The sequence below is a fragment of the Bicyclus anynana genome, chromosome 10, assembly GCF_947172395.1.
Source record: "Bicyclus anynana chromosome 10, ilBicAnyn1.1, whole genome shotgun sequence".
Classification (NCBI taxonomy): Eukaryota; Metazoa; Arthropoda; class Insecta; order Lepidoptera; family Nymphalidae; genus Bicyclus; species Bicyclus anynana.
Genome location: NC_069092.1, coordinates 10306263 through 10326235, shown reverse-complemented (window position 1 = coordinate 10326235; position 19973 = coordinate 10306263). Strand labels below are relative to the sequence as shown.

At 36.5% G+C, this 19973-nt stretch overlaps 1 protein-coding gene, 1 long non-coding RNA gene and 1 other non-coding gene across 3 annotated transcripts; all 3 read right to left on the bottom strand.

The window, feature by feature from the left end:
* Window positions 1–4169: 4169 nt before the first annotated feature.
* On the bottom strand, window positions 4170–13804 carry LOC112042971 (uncharacterized). Its single transcript, XM_024078204.2, has 2 exons — window positions 13505–13804; window positions 4170–4351 (listed from the first exon to the last, which is right to left on the bottom strand). The coding sequence occupies exons 1-2, from the start codon at window positions 13694–13696 to the stop codon at window positions 4202–4204; spliced, it is 342 nt and encodes a 113-aa protein (XP_023933972.2). The 5' UTR covers window positions 13697–13804; the 3' UTR covers window positions 4170–4201.
* Window positions 4667–12411, bottom strand: LOC128198416 (uncharacterized). Its single transcript, XR_008251136.1, has 2 exons — window positions 6802–12411; window positions 4667–5999 (listed from the first exon to the last, which is right to left on the bottom strand). It is a non-coding gene; the product is annotated as an uncharacterized LOC128198416 (long non-coding RNA).
* Window positions 13805–16264: 2460 nt separating the features above from the next.
* On the bottom strand, window positions 16265–16426 carry LOC112042988 (U1 spliceosomal RNA). The gene has a single exon (XR_002886647.2). It is a non-coding gene; the product is annotated as a U1 spliceosomal RNA (small nuclear RNA).
* Between the last annotated feature and the right edge of the window lie 3547 nt (window positions 16427–19973).

The window sequence follows — 19973 nt, the reverse complement described above, 5'->3', positions numbered from 1 at the left end:
CTGAAAAACGCCCCATACAAAATGGTACAAACTAATGACGTCGTAGGCCATAATGATCGTAAGATTTTTATAGAAGTTCAATCAAAATTACTAATATATTTGTTATCTGTGTGTTTATGTTTATAGTTCATGTATTGGAAAACACATTTAATGTAAGGCAGCTAAGACTGTAGGAATTTTCATCTAATTACGATAATTTTTTTTTAATAGATTATGAAATTTTATAATCTTTTTTATTTTGCAAATATCTGATAATCTTTGTTTTTATGTATAAATTAGTTAACATTGACCTTATTTACCCGAATGTATCATAAAAATCAATATATTCAAGCCTTGTCCACCATTAAGAAAACCTCAATCGGCCCAGTCGGGGATCGAACCCAGGACTTCCGTCTAGTAAATCAATTGCGATTACCACTGCGCCACGGAGGCCGTCCACTAGTGTTTCGATATCCGAAAAACCACGGGCACAGTGAGAATCCTCGTACTAAAAATGCAGGAAACGTCAGAGAGTGCGATACGAGTGAACGCTAAAAGCTCAGCCACCTCGTTTAAAGATTTATGTTGGAAAGTTGTCGGGAATGCTCTCTCTCGTAGTGATGGACGTGCAGAAATAAAAATATTCTTTTGAAATATGTTGTGGCTTTTAATGGTTTGATATGGATGTAGGGGAAATATTTGCACTCTAAAAATCTTGTTTATATTTCTGCTGAAAACATCGAATAAACTGATTTAGTCCAGTATTTTTTTTTAATACCTTTTAAACCCTAATCTAGGGAAAAAATCCTAGTGAGCTGAATTTTAGTATACGACTTTATTACGGTGTTATTATGAAAATGTAAAAAATCAACATCGATATCGTGCTGGCTAAAAAAGTTACAAAGGTCACGAAAATCAGTTTTTCGCAAATATTTCGCGACCTATTGCTCGGAGGTCAATAGAGGTCATTATAAATTGTTCTTCATAAAATTGTCTACAAAAAATGGTTTTTGTAGTTTTTCTGTAAAATTAACAATTTTCGGATTAAAGTGCTGAGAAAGCGACTATATTATGACGATGCACTCCCGTGTGATTTGTGGAAAATCTAAATTCCAAGTCGCGGGCGTCCGCTAGTACAAAATAAAGAGCACATTTTAATTTTTTCTTGATATTAGGCTAATATTAGGAACTACTGAAATACGGTATCGTCTCACATTTCTATTTAACAGGGTTATTTATATATATAAAAAAAAATTGGCTTGAGACCGTTTTGTTTGGAAGTCCATGTCCAGCAGTGGATCGGCTGATAATGAAGATGAAGATGATATATATAGTAAAAAATGTTCGTGTATCAGGCAGATATGAACCAAACGATGTTAACTATAAAATTAAATGCAATATTCAGGCAGATTATAGTTAATTAGTGGAATACACGGCAATTATTTTTTATAGCATATTCCTACTGAATAAATTTAGCTTGAAACTATGCTGCATTTAGTAATTAAAAACGATAGTAAACAAATATTAATTGCATTGTAATGATAATATCACGACATCGGATAACTACGTAAGAAATCGGACAAGAGCAAGTCGGACTTGCCCATGGAGGGTTCAGTGAAATTTTATAGGTATTTTATACGTACTCATATTTTTTTCTGTGATTTAATTACAAATGTGTAATTCTCAGATTTATCGCTAATAATATTTCACTAGATGATATTCTAGATTATATAACTTGCCAAATCTCATAGTTCTAGGTCAAAGGAGTGTGCCCTCTTTTGATTCCCTTGTAAGTGTCGAAATATACATTTTATGCAGCAGAAACAGCCGTATCTTTTTATTTTTACATTTTTAAGGGATTAACTTGATAAATCTACGCGTTTCTGAGCTAAATTTCCCGGTCTTGAAAGACAAATAGACAGACAGACAGACAGACGAATAGTTAGACTGGTGGAAAATAAAACGTTAAACTTAAAAGGGTTCCATTTTTTGCTTTTGAGGTACGGGACCCTAAAAAAACGACAGTAAATTAATTACTCACCCAATCAATTAGCATAATAAATTGGATATGTAAAGTAACCACCAACGTAACGATATTAAATTGGTGGTATTAAAGTAATTCGATGAAATTGTAATACTCGCATGCTTTTTGATCCCCGGATAAATTGTGAAAGGCGAATGGCGCCTGACCGGACGACACTGACCTAAATTTTTACTGGAAGTGATATTTATTATCTATACTAATAATAATATAGTATATACCAACTATACTAACAAAACTATCATAATCATCATTGTCAACCCATATTCAGCTCACTGTTAAGCTCCAGTCTCCTCTCAGAATGAGAGGGGTTAGGCCAATAGTCCACCACGCTCACCCAATGTGGATTGGTAGACTTCACACACGTAGAGAATTAAGAAAGTTCTCTGGTATGCAGGTTTCCTCACGAAAGTTGGAGGTTCATGCCTCGGACCGGATTCGAACCCACACCCTCTGAAATTGGAGCTAGAGGTCATATCCACTGGGCTATCACGGCTAGCTATAATACTATACATCTATGTCTACTTGTGATATTCACACACATAAATCATTAATATGAAAATAACTGTATTCGAATTCATCTTTAAATGCATCAAAAAGTCAATATCAATATAATTAATTATCTAAGTTTAAATGTATTTTTAACAAGACTTTGTAAAAGCCAGACCTCATTTTGTGACAGCTGTCAGTCAAGTCAGTCCATACCCTTACCAAAGGACTCACTAATATCCACGATCTGTTCACGGTAGTCTGAACATCTTCAGAGCTCAATCATGGTCGATTGCCGCTAAAGCTTTTGCCACAGTGATCTATAAAGTACTATCTATAAGTTCATATTGTTTAGATGTCTATGTATGCACTTGGTCGCTGACTATGGGCCTTATTAGAATACTCAAAGTCAGTCGACGGGCGATGGAGCGAGCTATGCTTGGAGTTTCTATGCGTGATCGAATCAGGAACGACGAGATCTGCAGACGAACCAAAGTCACTGACATAGCTCAGCGAGTCGCGAAGCTGAAATGGTAATGGGCAGACCACAGAGCCGGTGGATGCTGGTGGCTCCAGAACGTTGTGATTGGAGGTCCATGCAAGAGGACTGTGTCCAGCAGTGGACGTCTATCGGCTGATAAGGTAAGGTAAGGTATGCAAAGTCCAACAGACAACAAAAAGTAACATATGCAAACATACACTCAAATAAAAAATTTAAATACTGATGACTCTTCCAGGCGCTGTATGCAGTTAGACGTCATCTCCGGGGCGCCCTGGCCACGGGCTAAACTAATTAGGCCCCCTGCCTGTGTCAATGTTGTACACGCGGCTCGGTTTAATGCGTGTGTCTCCATTAGCCACCCCCAGTTTAAACACCCTGACTCTGACAATTCGCTAAAATTGATTTGTGCTTGAGGGGGATTGCTGATGGCTATTTGCGAACAGTTGTTGTCTGTTTTCGTTTCGTATGAATTTTTGTTACTTGCCATGATGTCGACTAACACTCTAAGAATAAGTTCGTAATTGTTTTCTTATTTTCATTAACCGACTTCATAAAAGAGGGCTTCTCAAGTTGACCGGTATCTTTTTTTTAATGTATGTACATCGATTACTCGAAGATGCCCGAACCGATATGAAAAATTATTTTTTTGTTTTAAAGGGTATACTCCCTATGTGGTCCCATACTCATCATGTCAGGATCTGATGATGGAAACCTGGAGAAATCGAGGGGAACTTTGAAAAATTGTATGGATGACTAGTGTGTTCGTGATTATTTATATTGAGTATTTTTAAGAACTACAATTTAATGAAGGTTTGGAATTATTATGTTCTACCTGCTGATTAGTTTGAAGACGGTGCTAATCTGACGATGTATTAATTCAAGCCATGAATGAATATTGAAAATGTTTCAGACAGTGCTCTTTCATGTTGTTCTTATAAAAAAAAAACGACCGAATTGAGAACCTCCTCCTTTTTGAAGTCGGTTAAAAACAGCTTAAATTATAATAATATGACTTGACGTACAAAAATGAAATTTGGCAGGGAGGTAGTTTATAGTTAGTAGACGTCCGCTAAGAACGGATTTTGCAAGAGGGCCGATGTAGGAGGTCTAAGGGCGGACGAAGTCACGGGTGTATTATATAAAAAAAAGTTCAGTTAATCACTTTTAGGATTACTCTAGGAAACTATTTATTATTTGTTATCAGTAAATATCAGTATGAGATAGTTGAGTCCGACGCCTCTCTCGCTTCTTAAATGCAGCTTGACGTACGCTTCGCCCACGCCGCCGTCCGTCACAGTCACCTCCGCGTCGCTTCGTGACAGATCGCGCGCGATAATGCCCTGGGAAACACATACAATTTATTAATTCCAGTCCATCAAAGAGGTTTTACAGTGGAATTCATAGTCGTGAAGTGAACAATCCCCCACAAACCAATATTCAGTATTCACCCAGGGGCTGACTATTGAATCATCCTTCATTGCATTTCATAAACAAACTACTAGAGAGCCCCTAGGTGACTGGAGTTTCAAGCAAATGTTGTCTATGATTTTACATTAGATCTTTGAAAATTCTGTGACAGAACCACAGAGAGACGTATTTTGTTAATTCTTTGACATTTTACAAAATAATTGAGTTTCTATTTTTTAATATTTTCATTTATTTTTTGTTTTTATTTATCATAGTAAAATTTAATTCGTTCAAGAGTACAATAGATCAATTTTATCAAAAAGTTTCTTTCTCACAAGAAGGAGTTGTTAGAAAAATATTGAAGATATGTGGACGAACATGATCATAATCAAAATTATCAGCCGATGAATGTCCACTGCTGGACATAGCCGTCTTGCATGGACTTTCAAACACAACGGTCTTGAGCCGCCAGCGTCCAGCGGCTCCCTGCAACCCGCTTGATGCCCTCGGTCCACCTAGTGGGGGTTCGACCAACACTGCGATTTCATCGGCTCTTCGAACTAGGTGGCCTGCCCATTGCCACTTCAGCTTCACGACTCGCTGTGCTACCTATGTCAGTGACTTTGGTTTGTCTGCGGATCTCCTCATTTGTGATTCGATCACGCAGAGAAATCTCAAGCATACTATTTACTATATAAGTAGTTTGATATTTCATACTTTTGTAATGTGGAATCCTACTTGAAATAAAAAAAATATTGTCAGAAGAAATTTGTTTATTTTACTCAAAACCACCTATAATTACCTGAAATAATTACAAGTAGGTACTATTATGCTGTATTTTTTATACAATTTATAGTAAGTGCAGTAAATAAATATAAGTGTAGCTTATCCTTAGGAATAGTGGTAAAATTGCATTTCACAAAGCTTTAGATCACATAATATTATATATGTATTTAGTAGGTAAGCTGGGCCTGGTAGTGGGCTGATAATAATGAACCACACACACTTATTGCAATTCTAAAATCAAACCTATATCCTTTTGATACAAAGTTTAATTAATAACAACAATAAATACATAATTTACATATAACTTATTGTTATTATTGTTTATTTTTATAGGGCCAGACTTAAATGAAAAATGCAGAAGTAAACATTTAATAATTATCTTTATTAAAGATGTAAATCAATAAATTTTTATTTTCCATCATTCATTCAATTAAGATTTGTATATATTTTCTATTGTTATGGACTTCAGAGTGAGTGACAACCTTACAATACACTGCACTCACTCCTACTACTTCGATATTAAATGCTGCTGACTTTTCAAAGTATGAGGGTCTTCCAATTACTGTGATCTGAAAACTCAGATTTTCAAGGACCAAAGTATTCTCAGTGTTCTTGGTAAAACACTATTCTCAGAGCTCATCACTGCTATTCCCTGTCATGATAGCCGGTTTCTTTAAATCTGTGTATAGGGTCCTCCGGGATTGTTTATATGTATACCTATGCGTGACATCAATACAGCTTGACTTTTGGCATTTCTGTTATTTCATAGAATGCTTGATGGACTGCACCTACAGTCTGAAAATAAACATTATGTTAGTTACATTTATGTAGGTTATATATTTCCTAAATCAAAACTAGATAGGTATACCTAACATTTATATAGGTTAGATTACAAACAAACAAACTAATTAAATTCTTCATCATGAGTATGTTAAGCATGAGTCTCCTCTCAGAATGAGAGGGATAAGGTCCACCACGCTGGCCCAATGTGAATTGGCAGACTTCACACATGTAGAGACAATGTTTTTCCTTCACCGTATGAGACATGTAATATACATTTAAATTCATAAAATGCACATAACTGAAATGATTTGGAGGTGCATGTTTCAGACAGCATTTGAACCTACACCCTCCGAATAGAAGGCAGAGGTCATATCTACTGGGCTATATGGATTTTGACCTACTCCTAATTTATCTATACTAATATTATAAACAGGAAAAATTTGTTTGTTTGTTTTGAATAGGATCTGTAATTACTGAACTGATTTGAAAGATTCTATCACTGTTGGGAACCTACACCATCATAATCAAAGGCAGAGGTCATACCCACTGGGCTAATTGGTTTTATATCTACTCCTAATTTATCTTTACTAATAATAGAAACAGGAAAGATTTGTTTGTTTGTATGTTTTGAATAGGCTCTGGAACTACTGAACCAATTTAAAAAATTCTTTCACTGTTGGGAAGCTACGCTATCCCCGAGCTCTATAGGCTATATTTTATCCCCATATTCTTACGGAAATGGGAACCACACAGGGTGAAACCGCGCGGCGTCTTCATGAACAAAAAATTATTGATAATGAACAAAGGTACGTACCTGATAACATCCCGTTTCATAGAATCGAAGTGCTGCTAGAATGTATAATACTAGCGGTATTGGTATTCCTCTCTTGGTCTTCTGTGTTCATTCTTCATCAAACAGAGACATATTATGCCTACTATGAGAATCTTTCGTACATTCCATATCGCCATAGTATTATACTGGGTTTACGCAATTGCGAATATAGGTATATCTTGGGCACTGATATAACTCGCTGTTTATAACTTCACTTATAACGATCCGAACGTCCACTTTCTAATAAATAAATCACGAATAACAACAAAAAAAAATGTCAGGGGATGGTTTGGCTGACAAATATCGGTAATTCAGCAGTCAGCCGCCAGCTCCTGTCAAATGAGGGGTTTCTTTTGTCTATGAAACGCGTAGGGGTTGAATTCGACACATAGCGGCTGAATAATCCCCTTAGGGGCCCCCTACTACGACTATCCCTGGAATTCATAGTCGTGAAGTGAACGATCCCCCACAAACCAATATTCAGTATTCACCCAGGGGCTGACTATTGAATCATCCTTCATTGCATTTCATAAACAAACTACTGGAGAGCCCCTAGGTGACTGGAGTTTCAAGCAAATGTTGTCTATGATTTTACATTAGATTTTTGAAAATTCTGTGACACAATCACAGAGAGACGTATTTTGTTAATTCTTTGACATTTTACAAAATAATTGAGTTTCTAATATTTCATTTACTTTTTGTTTTTATTTATCGTAGTAAAATTTAATTCGTTCAAGTGTACAATAGATCAATTTTATCAAAAAGTTTCTTTCTCACAAGAAGGAGTTGTTAGAAAAATATTGAAGTTATGTGGACGAACATGATCATATACAAAATTATCAGCCGATGGACGTCCACTGCTGGACATAGCCGTCTTGCATGGACTTTCAAACACAACGGTCTCGAGCCGCCAGCGTCCAGCGGCTCCCTGCAACCCGCTTGATGCCCTCGGTCCACCTAGTGGGGGTTCGACCAACACTGCGATTTCATCGGCTCTTCGAACTATGTGGCCTGCCCATTGCCACTTCAGCTTCACGACTCGCTGTGCTACCTATGTCAGTGACTTTGGTTTGTCTGCGGATCTCCTCATTTGTGATTCGATCACGCAGAGAAATCCCAAGCATACTATTTACTATATAAGTAGTTTGATATTTCATACTTTTGTAATGTGGAATCCTACTTGAAATAAAAAAATTATTGTAAGAGGAAATTTGTTTATTTTACTCAAAACCACCTATAATTACCTGAAATAATTACAAGTAGGTACTATTATGCTGTATTTTCTTACAATTTATAGTAAGTGCAATAAATAAATATAAGTGTAGCTTATCCTTAGGAATAGTGGTAAAATTGCATTTCACAAAGCTTTAGATCACATAATATTATATATTTAGGAGGTAGGCTTGGCCCGGTAATGGGCTGATAATAATGAACCACACTGTACTTATTGCAATTCTAAAATCAAACCTATATCCTTTTGATACCTACAAAGTTTAATTAATAACAACAATAAATACATAATTTACATATAACTTATTGTTATTATTGTATATTTTTATAGGGCCAGACTTAAATGAAAAATGCAGAAGTAAACATTTAATAATTATCTTTATTAAAGATGTGAATCAATAAATTTCATTCAATTAAGATTTGTATACATTTTCTATTGTTATGGACTTCAGAGTGAGTGACCACCTTACAACATATTGCACTCACTCCTACTACCTTGATATTAAATGCTGCTGACTTTTCAAGGTATGTGGGTCTTCCAATTACTGTGATCTGAAAACTCGGATTTTCAAGAACCAAAGTATTCTCAGTATTCTTGGTAAAACAGTATTCTCAGAGCTCATCACTGCTATTCCCTGCCATGATAGCCGGTTTCTTTAAATCTGTGTATAGGGTCCTCCGGGGTTGTTTATATGTATACCTATTTGTGACATCAATACAGCTTGACTTTTGGCATTTCTGTTATTTCATAGAATGCTTGATGGACTGCACATACAGTCTGAAAATAAACATTATGTTAGTTACATTTATGTAGGTTATATATTTCCTAAATCAAAACTAGATAGGTATACCTAACATTTATATAGGTTAGATTACAAACAAACAAACTAATTAAATTCTTCATCATGAGTATGTTAAGCATGAGTCTCCTCTCAGAATGAGAGGGATAAGGTCCACCACGCTGGCCCAATGTGAATTGGCAGACTTTACACATGTAGAGACAATGTTTTTCCTTCACCATATGAGACATGTAATATACATTTAAATTCATAAAATGCACATAACTGAAATGATTTGGAGGTGCATGTTTCAGACAGCATTTGAACCTACACCCTCCGAATAGAAGGCAGAGGTCATATCTACTGGGTTATATGGATTTTGACCTACTCCTAATTTATCTATACTAATATTAAACAGGAAAAATTTGTTTGTTTGTTTTGAATAGGATCTGTAACTACTGAACTGATTTGAAAGATTCTATCACTGTTGGGAACCTACACCATCATAATAAAAGGCAGAGGTCATACCCACTGGGCTAATTGGTTTTATATCTACTCCTAATTTATCTTTACTAATAATAGAAACAGGAAAGATTTGTCTGTTTGTATGTTTTGAATAGGCTCTGGAACTACTGAACCAATTAAAAAAATTCTTTCACTGTTGGGAAGCTACACTATCCCCGAGTTCTATAGGCTATATTTTATCCCCATATTCTTACGGAAATGGGAACCATACAGGGTGAAACCGCGCGGCGTCTTCATGAACAAAAAATTATTGATAATGAACAAAGGTACGTACCTGATAACATCCCGTTTCATAGAATCGAAGTGCTGCTAGAATGTATAATACTAGCGGTATTGGTATTCCTCTTTTGGTCTTCTGTGTTCATTCTTCATCAAACAGAGGCATATTATGCCTAATATGAGAATCTTTCGTACATTCCATATCGCCATAGTATTATAATGGGTTTACGCAATTGCGAATATATATCTTGGGCACTGATATAACTCGCTGTTTATAACTTCACTTATAACGATCCGAACGTCCACTTTCTAATAAATAAATCACGAATAACAACAAAAAAAAATGCCAGGGGATGGTTTGGCTGACGAATATCGGTAATTCAGCAGTCAGCCGCCAGCTCCTGTCAAATGAGGGGTTTCTTTTGTCTATGAAACGCGTAGGGGTTGAATTCGACACATAGCGGCTGAATAATCCCCTTAGGGGCCCCCTACTACCCCTGGAATTCATAGTCGTGAAGTGAACAATCCCCCACAAACCAATATTCAGTATTCACCCAGGGGCTGACTATTGAATCATCCTTCATTGCATTTCATAAACAAACTACTGGAGAGCCCCTAGGTGACTGGAGTTTCAAGCAAATGTTGTCTATGATTTTACATTAGATCTTTGAAAATTCTGTGACACAACCACAGAGAGACGTATTTTGTTAATTCTTTGACATTTTACAAAATAATTGAGTTTCTAATATTTTCATTTACTTTTTGTTTTTATTTGTCGTAGTAAAATTTAATTCGTTCAAGTGTACAATAGGTCAATTTTATCAAAAAGTTTCTTTCTCACAAGAAGGAGTTGTTAGAAAAATATTGAAGTTATGTGGACGAACATGATCATATACAAAATTATCAGCCGATGGACGTCCACTGCTGGACATAGCCGTCTTGCATGGACTTTCAAACACAACGGTCTCGAGCCGCCAGCGTCCAGCGGCTCCCTGCAACCCGCTTGATGCCCTCGGTCCACCTAGTGGGGGTTCGACCAACACTGCGATTTCATCGGCTCTTCGATCTATGTGGCCTGCCCATTGCCACTTCAGCTTCACGACTCGCTGTGCTACCTATGTCAGTGACTTTGGTTTGTCTGCGGATCTCCTCATTTGTGATACGATCACGCAGAGAAATCCCAAGCATACTATTTACTATATAAGTAGTTTGATATTTCATACTTTTGTAATGTGGAATCCTACTTGAAATAAAAAAATTGTTGTAAGAGGAAATTTGTTTATTTTGCTCAAAACCACCTATAATTACCTGAAATAATTACAAGTAGGTACTATTATGCTGTATTTTCTTACAATTTATAGTAAGTGCAGTAAATAAATATAAGTGTAGCTTATCCTTAGGAATAGTGGTAAAATTGCATTTCACAAAGCTTTAGATTACATAATATTATATATTTAGGAGGTAGGCTTGGCCCGGTAATGGGCTGATAATAATGAACCACACAGTACTTATTGCAATTCTAAAATCAAACCTATATCCTTTTGATACAAAGTTTAATTAATAACAACAATAAATACAAATTTTACATATAACTTATTGTTATTATTGTATATTTTTATAGGGCCAGACTTAAATGAAAAATGCAGAAGTAATAAATATCTTTATTATAGATGTGAATCAATAAATTTCATTCAATTAAGATTTGTATACATTTTCTATCGTTATGGACTTTACAACATACTGCACTCACTCCTACTACCTCGATATTAAATGCTGCTGACTTTTCAAGGTATGTGGGTCTTCCAATTACTGTGATCTGAAAACTCGGACTTTCAAGGACCAAAGTATTCTCAGTATTCTTGGTAAAACAGTATTCTCAGAGCTCATCACTGCTATTCCCTGCCATGATAGCCGGTTTCTTTAAATCTGTGCATAGGGTCCTCCGGGGTTGTTTATATGTATACCTATGCGTGCCATCAATACAGCTTGACTTGTGGCATTTCTGTTATTTCATAGAATGCTTGATGGACTGCACCTACAGTCTGAAAATAAACATTATGTTAGTTACATTTATGTAGGTTATATATTTCCTAAATCAAAACTAGATAGGTATACCTAACATTTATATAGGTTAGATTACAAACAAACAAACTAATTAAATTCTTCATCATGAGTATGTTAAGCATGAGTCTCCTCTCAGAATGAGAGGGATAAGGTCCACCACACTGGCCCAATGTGAATTGGACTTCACACATGTAGAGACAATGTTTTTCCTTCACCGTATGAGACATGTAATATACATTTAAATTCATAAAATGCACATAACTGAAATGATTTGGAGGTGCATGTTTCAGACAGCATTTGAACCTACACCCTCCGAATAGAAGGCAGAGGTCATATCTACTGGGCTATATGGATTTTGACCTACTCCTAATTTATCTATACTAATATTATAAACAGGAAAAATTTGTTTGTTTGTTTTGAATAGGATCTGTAACTACTGAACTGATTTGAAAGATTCTATCACTGTTGGGAACTTACACCATCATAATCAAAGGCAGAGGTCATACCCACTGGGCTAATTGGTTTTATATCTACTCCTAATTTATCTTTACTAATAATAGAAACAGAAAAGATTTGTTTGTTTGTATGTTTTGAATAGGCTCTGGAACTACTGAACCAATTTAAAAAATTCTTTCACTGTTGGGAAGCTACACTATTCCCGAGCTCTATAGGCTATATTTTATCCCCATATTCTTACGGAAATGGGAACCACACAGGGTGAAACCGCGCGGCGTCTTCATGAACAAAAAATTATTGATAATGAACAAAGGTAGGTACGTACCTGATAACATCCCGTTTCATAGAATCGAAGTGCTGCTAGAATGTATAATTATTGGTATTCCTCTCTTGGTCTTCTGTGTTCATTCTTCATCAAACAGAGACATATTATGCCTAATATGAGAATATTTCGTACATTCCATATCGCCATAGTATTATACTGGGTTTACGCAATTGCGAATATATATCTTGGGCACTGATATAACTCGCTGTTTATAACTTCACTTATAACGATCCGAACGTCCACTTTCTAATAAATAAATCACGAATAACAACAAAAAAAATGCCAGGGGATGGTTTGGCTGACAAATATCGGTAATTCAGCAGTCAGCCGCCAGCTCCTGTCAAATGAGGGGTTTCTTTTGTCTATGAAACGCGTAGGGGTTGAATTCGACACATAGCGGCTGAATAATCCCCTTAGGGGCCCCCTACTACGACTATGAATTCCACCGTAAGACTATGAATTCCACCGTATGAATTCCACCGTTAGTGTTTGAAGCTTTTGTACACCAACATAATACCAAAATAGGAATTCGGTTTATATATATTAGATATAATATCGTCATTCCCATTGACATTTGATAAACGGTTAAAGAATATTCATCTATACTAATATTATAAAGCTGAAGAGTTTGTTTGTTTGTTTGATTGAATGCGCTAATCTCAGGAACTACTGGTCCGATTTGAACAATTCTTTCAGTGTTATATAGCCCAGTTACCGAGGAAGGCTATAGGCTATATATTATCCCCTATATAGTATGCCTACGGGAACGGAAACCACGCGATTGCGATGGCGATGTGCGTATGGCGATTTTTTTTTTCGAATTTGCGAACAAAAATGTTTTTGAAAGTGAAAGTAAGAATCTCTATTAAGAGAAACATTTAAAAAAAAATAGCAGTATTTATTCATTTTGTTGTAGTCACTACTGGATTTCGAATGTATAATTAAAAGATATATTATGTACAAGCAGTAGGATTAGAAGACACCTACTATCAAACCCAGTTTTATAGTACTACTATAAATTATGAGACGTCTTAATAATTGACACGCATCTTAAGTATCTATAAAACTGATTTGTTATGTACTCTACCTTGATAATACGTTGCTTGGGATCAGTGTAGGTGTAATCCTTATCCCTCCTTATTAACGGTATTTTGTTGTACACAACTTTCTCTGTAGAGATTAGCAAGTTATTCAATCTTGTACCGAGTACCAAGTCTTTAGCTTCGAACAAATGTACACACAGAACCAAAAATAGCACAAACACAGTGATCCCTTTCATTTTTAATATTGTTTTATCACATCACAGCTTTGTTTATAAATGTAAGTGCTCACCAAGGAGATGAGCGAAACTGAGTCATATCGTTTGTTTGAGGAAAAACGTCTTATCTACAACGCTAAAAGTGTTTGTTTAACCTTGTGTCCCCTTATAAGCAACGTTTTGTTTTTGCATCGATGACACAAGATTATTCATACATTACAAGTAACGTCATAAGCCAGTCACATAGACATAGTGAAAATTAACCTAACCAAGTGTGATTCGGACTCGCGCATGAAGAGTTCCGTATACTAATATTAGGTATAAAGCTGAATAGTTTGTTAGTTTTCTTGAACGCGTTAATCTTAGGAACTACTGGTCCGATTTGAAAAATTCTTTCAGTGTTAGATAGCCTATTTATCGAGTAAGGCTAGAGGCTATATATTATCCCCGTATTCTTACGGGAACTAGATCTATGCAGGTAAAACCGTGCGGCGTCAGCGCGAAAAACGAGCATCGAAAAATCTCATTAATTTTTGTATGGGATCATTGATTTTTTAATACAGCTAGAACAGAAATACGTCATATGCGAAAATTTCAACTCTCAGTCACGGTTCATGAAATACAGCCTAGTGACAGACAGACAACGTAGTCTTAGTATGTGGATACGTTTCCCCATTTGGGTTCGAAAAAATCAATTGATTACATCGATGCAGAATTGATGGTTTGCTTGATCGTGTGTGGTTGCCATTGCCCAATACAAAACAAAACCAGATGAGTATAGTATTGTAAGATTTAACTAGGCGTTCTTTCCTGCGTACATTGGAGAGCGACTAAAGCTATCAAAGCTATCGGTAATGGCTTTTCTCGCAATAAATCTTTTCCCAAGTGTCGAATTACTTTATTCTATAAGTACTCCCGAGCTGAAGGATAACTTTTCTATATAAAACTTATCCTTGTGGTTTTAATTAATGCCCTCTATGTGTGAGGTGGCATAAGATGATTGGTTGTTTCAGAAAAGGCACTTACTTTGCGTTATCTATATTAATATTATAAAGATGTTTAAGAAATGTGTAAGAAGTTTGTAAGGTTGTAGGGGGTAATTTTACCAATAGAAATCCACATTATGTGTAAGTGTCTTAAGGTATATTTTATGGAAACAGGTACTAATGAAACCGCAGGGAGTCTGGTACTTACCTCATACAGGTATATTAAATTGCCATAAAATACATTTTTGTAGTCAATGTGCATAAAAAAGCTTCCTACAAGTTACCACTTTTATGTATTTGTTTGTATCTTATAATGAAAATAAGCTTTCTATAAGAAACAGTTTATAATTTTAGCTGGATTTGCATCACTTTTATCATAGAACTAGCTTCCGCTCGCGACTTCGTCCGCGTGGAATAGTTACTTTGGGCTAACGCAAATTCTAACCCGCGACTTCGTTTATATAGATGAGTAAGTACTAGGTCTTATAATCTTAAAAACTTAAACCGTTTACGCAGCGCACGCAGCGTAAGCTCTCAATGGGAAAAATCGCCCGATTTTGAAACATTCTTCATTGTTGATCCGCTCCTATTAGTAAAAGCGTGATAATATATAACCTATAGCCTTTCTCGATAAATGGTCTATCTAACACTGGAAGAATTTTTCAAATCGGACAAGTTCCTGCAAACATTAGCGCGTTCACGCAAACAAACTCTTCAGCTTTATAATATTAGTATAACTATAGATACATATTTTTTATTAAATTGAAATATATTCTAGTGGTCAGCGGGCACAGTAATTTATTTGAAATGCATCGCGAGCAAGTCGTTGATGAGCGCAGTTAATCTTCCTGACGTGAGGTGGTTAAGTAAACTGACTAATGACGTGAAGAAACACCATTATCCTCCTTATGACCAACATTAGCTTTGAAGAAAATACCCTTGTTAGATTTGTTCTATAAAAACATAAAGATATCAAATTGATGTGTGTACTAAAATTTGTATAACTTAGTTGTGTATATTTTATTTTTATTTGTTTTTGGGTTCGATTTAAGTAAGTATGTATTTGTTTTCAAATCATCCCAAGAGAAACCGACTTATTACACCGAACCAAGGAATAAAACTAGACTAGAACCCTGTTAATTTCAGTGGAAATAAAACAATCGCCAATTCAAATATACATAGAAGTACACGGAAGAAGATAAGAGCCGTGATAGCCTAGTGGATATGACCTCTGCCTCCGATTCCGGAGGGTGTGGGTTCGAATCCGGCCCGGGACATGCACCTCCAACTTTTCAGTTGTGTGCATTTTAAGAAATTAAATATCACGTGTCTCAAACGGTGAAGGAAAACATCGTGAGGAAACCTGCATACCAGAGAATTACCTTAACTCTCTGCGTGTGTGAAGTCTGCCAATCCGCATTGGTGGACGAGCGAGCTCAGCAGGGAGCCATGGGTTGACGACACGGAAGAAGAAGCAGAAAAAAACGATTTTTGCAGTCGGAGTTAATTCCAGTCAGTAAAATGACAAGTGCAACTGTCTATGTACTACTAATGAGTAATGTCTGAGTACTATTGAATATAATGTATTCTTTATTCTTTACATGGGGGACGGCGCGTACGCAGTCCCCACTACCAAAAATTACGCGTCCGAGTTATCCACATTAGGGATAATCGCAGAGGTCAACCCAACCGCAGTGCAATGGAAGGGCCTCACTCTGGGGGAACCGCCTTCTTGATCACGGTGTCCCCTACGCCAGGTAAGTATGCTTCAAACTAATATCGAAAAATATTTATACTTTACGAGATAACAAACGATACTGCGAGGTAAAATACCGGTGGCGCCATCTAGTTTACAGTTTAGAAATTTAACAAGATGCATTTATATATGTTGGCATAAAGTTTCAAATGCAGACGTCTATCCATTATAAATTTGAGTTGAAAAATGTTAAGTTTGAAATATTGAATTCTTTTGTTTCTCCTAGCGAACATTAAACAAGCTCATCATAATAATGCAACTTATTAACCATTAACCATATTCGGCTCATTATTAAGCACGAGTCTCTGCGATACGCTTGATGTCTCAGAATGAGACATCAAGCGTATCGCAGGGATTCACTGGATGCAGGCGGCATAGGATTCTGATGTTTAGAAGTCCCTACAAAAGACCTATCTCCTACAATGGACATTCATCGGCAGAATGAGAGAGATTAAGATAATCCGCATTGGAGCAGCATGGTGGCTCTAACTCTAAGCTTCATATCCACTCTCCTCTATGGAGGGGGGCCTGGACTTGTAGTAGGCCGTTAATGATTTAATATATAGTGGTTTTTGTGGAGGGGAGCTATCAGTGTTGGTATAAATAAGAGGGTTTTTAATGACTTGAGCTTAGTTGTTTGTTAGGCAGCATGGACACCGTCACGCTGCCAGTCGTGTTAGTGATTCTGTGCAATAATATTTTGTGTTGTAACTATTGTATAAAAACTCAAAAAGTTGCCGCAGCTATAATAAGTCCTGGCTTAATAGTAAATAGCAAAATAACCGTCCAATTCATTATTAAAATTGACGTAAAGTTTAATTATATTATTACCATAGCGAACTAATGCTAAATAACAGGTAGCGAGTCTGAGAGGCGGCTGCATTAATAATACCGCACAGAGCCGCTGGCGACAGACGGACAATTGCTACCGGGAGTCGGGAGTCGCTACCTACCTCAGACAAATTATTGTATAGGACCTGCCTCGCTAAACGTTACTTTTATGTCAAAGTATATGATCAACCATCTAATGCGATTATAAAAACTGTCTCTATGGAATCGATGTTAAATAGTTGTAATCGTGTTTGTCGGTTTAAGAGCTCCGTAAAAATACCTTTTTGTGTAATTGAATTGTGTAAAAAACGGGCAAAAACTTCTAGTTTAGTAGAAGATATATACGAAATCTAAGCTCGTTTTCTTCAGAAAATGACAGACAATTTTGTTCGTGACTCTGAGTGGGATACAGGTCCTTCTATAATTGGTCTGAGCTACCTACTCAAGATTAATATTACCTGTAAACTAATATTACTATTATTTATTGCTATGTCAAAGCAAACACGAATATCTTTATATTAGGAACTAGAGGACGCATGGAACTCTGTTTTTAGGATTCCGTAGTCAACAAGAGATCCTTATAGTTTCATCATGTCTGTTTATCTATCTTACCGATTAGAGTAGAATGTTTAGTGTTTTTCTTACAACTATCATCACTTTGTCGCTATGTTTTGTGTTGTAATAATTGATAATGTTTTGCGTTGTAATTATAGTTTATTATAAATTGTTTAGTGTGGGCATAACATGTCGGGCAGGGAAGGTGAGTATTGATCCATTCTAAAGGGGTCTTAAACATACTCTCAAAGTCACAAGTCCTGGAACCTGCTTGCGGTGTTTCCTCTACCACAAAATAATGGTACAATCACTATCGCTGTTACCCGTGACGTCACACTTTGTAGTGCAACCACTTTGGGGTACCTACTCGGTTCATAGTTATAAATTGAATAATGAGTATAGGTAACTCATCATCATAATCATATCAGCCGATAGACGTCTACTGCAGGACATAGGCCTTTTGTAGGGACTTCCAAACATCACGATACTGAGCCGCCTGCATCCAGCGAATCCCTGCAACTCGCTTGATGTCGTCAGTCCACCTGGTGGGGGGTCGGCCAACACTGAACACCCCTTGCCCCGCCGTTACCGTAACCGCTGCCAGAGCCAGGAATAGCGGGGCTGCCGGGGACTAGGGGCTGTGTTTTAGTTTGTTGGTCCATCTACAAAGATGAAGATGATGAAGATAGGTAACTAAATAGAAATAATTATTATATTACTGATCTATACTAGCATGAATATTTACAAAATATTTAACATGGTTAAATAGTTTATTCAGCTTTCAAAAATTTAAAAACTCTATATGACTAAAGTCGATCTCTGTACCGTTCAAATACTTTTTTGTGATTTAACTTCAAACGCATAATTCTCTCCAAGAATTAAGGACGAAAGAAAATCAATTTACTTACCATCTTTAAGAAATACTGACACTAACTGATTGTATTGCTCGTATAGCATTTGCAAATGTCATCATTAATTTTATTGCCTGTTTTCTGCATCGATATTAATTTCAGCGCCACACCGTACGTTTCATTGAATAATGATCACGCAAATGGAGACATAAATTGTGTGTAAGGCCGGATGGTACGAGAATGTGAAATGGTCTTAAGGTTGCCATTGACGGTCAATTATTCTCACGTTTCTGAAAAGCAAACGGCAGTACCCACGCGGCATACTATACAAGTCATTTACGCAGTGACCAACACACGATCAATTATAGTCGTGGGTGCTATAGAAACATGAGAAAAATTTATCGTTTGTGGCTAGCATTAGCCTTTCCTCTTTTGGATTCGTCCTGTTGGCAATCTTCTTTTTCGTTACACTCTTAATAGAGTGTAACGAAAAAGTGGTCGTGGTCGTCATTTGGGTGTGGTGGCAAGCCTCACTATCCGTCGCCATTCCTCCCGTAGTGTGTCTCTCTTAGCACTTTTGTGGAGCGAGCCATGGAGAGCAGTTTTCACTGGGTCCGTCCAGCGCATTGGTGATCTGCCACGCGCTCTTGTTCCCTCCGCCTTTCTTTGCCATTGTTGGCTTTACTTGGGAGAAATATGAATGTAGTTACAGAACTCTTGTTTACAGTTTATTTTCGTCATCAGTTGCATCTCGGATGCGTCTAAAGTCGCGACGATCACGTAGGTGCTAAATGTTATTAGATATTAATTCAGCACTATTTAATTTAGATCAGTATCTTGTAGTATCACAACAACTTGCTAATTTGGCACTAAAGTGAAGTGGCTTTCCATTCGCTACAATACTAATATCTATTTTAAACTCTATTCTTCTCCATCATTATATTCCTTATCTGAAAAAGCGGTTTGAGTTGCTTATTTATTTATTTATTTATTTATTTATTATATATCCTTAGTATGCTTACAGCTAAGCCAAAACGCATACAAAGTACAGACGTACAATATAAAATTAAAATTCACAGCTGTTTACAATATCAATAAATACATGAAGCTTTATATCAAAAATATCTAGATCTTGGCGCTGAACAATCAACGAATTGAGCATCGACAGTGATAATGCCTGTCGTTTACTCCTTTCTGATAATATTAATGTTACCCTGTAGATTTCCTCGCATAGGTATTATTAGATCCTTTGCTGTCGAAGCCTTTTGAACACAAAATATAAAGAAAGTCACTCAAACTTCCGCACTAGTATTGGGGCA

Coding starts and splice junctions, on each gene's coding strand:
- LOC112042971 (XM_024078204.2), bottom strand. CDS start 13,696: ATGAAAGGGATCACTGTGTTTGTGCTATTTTTGGTTCTGTGTGTACAT. Junction 4,352..13,504: donor CCAAGCAACGTATTATCAAG/GTAGAGTACATA, acceptor TGTGTTTCCCAG/GGCATTATCGCGCGCGATCT.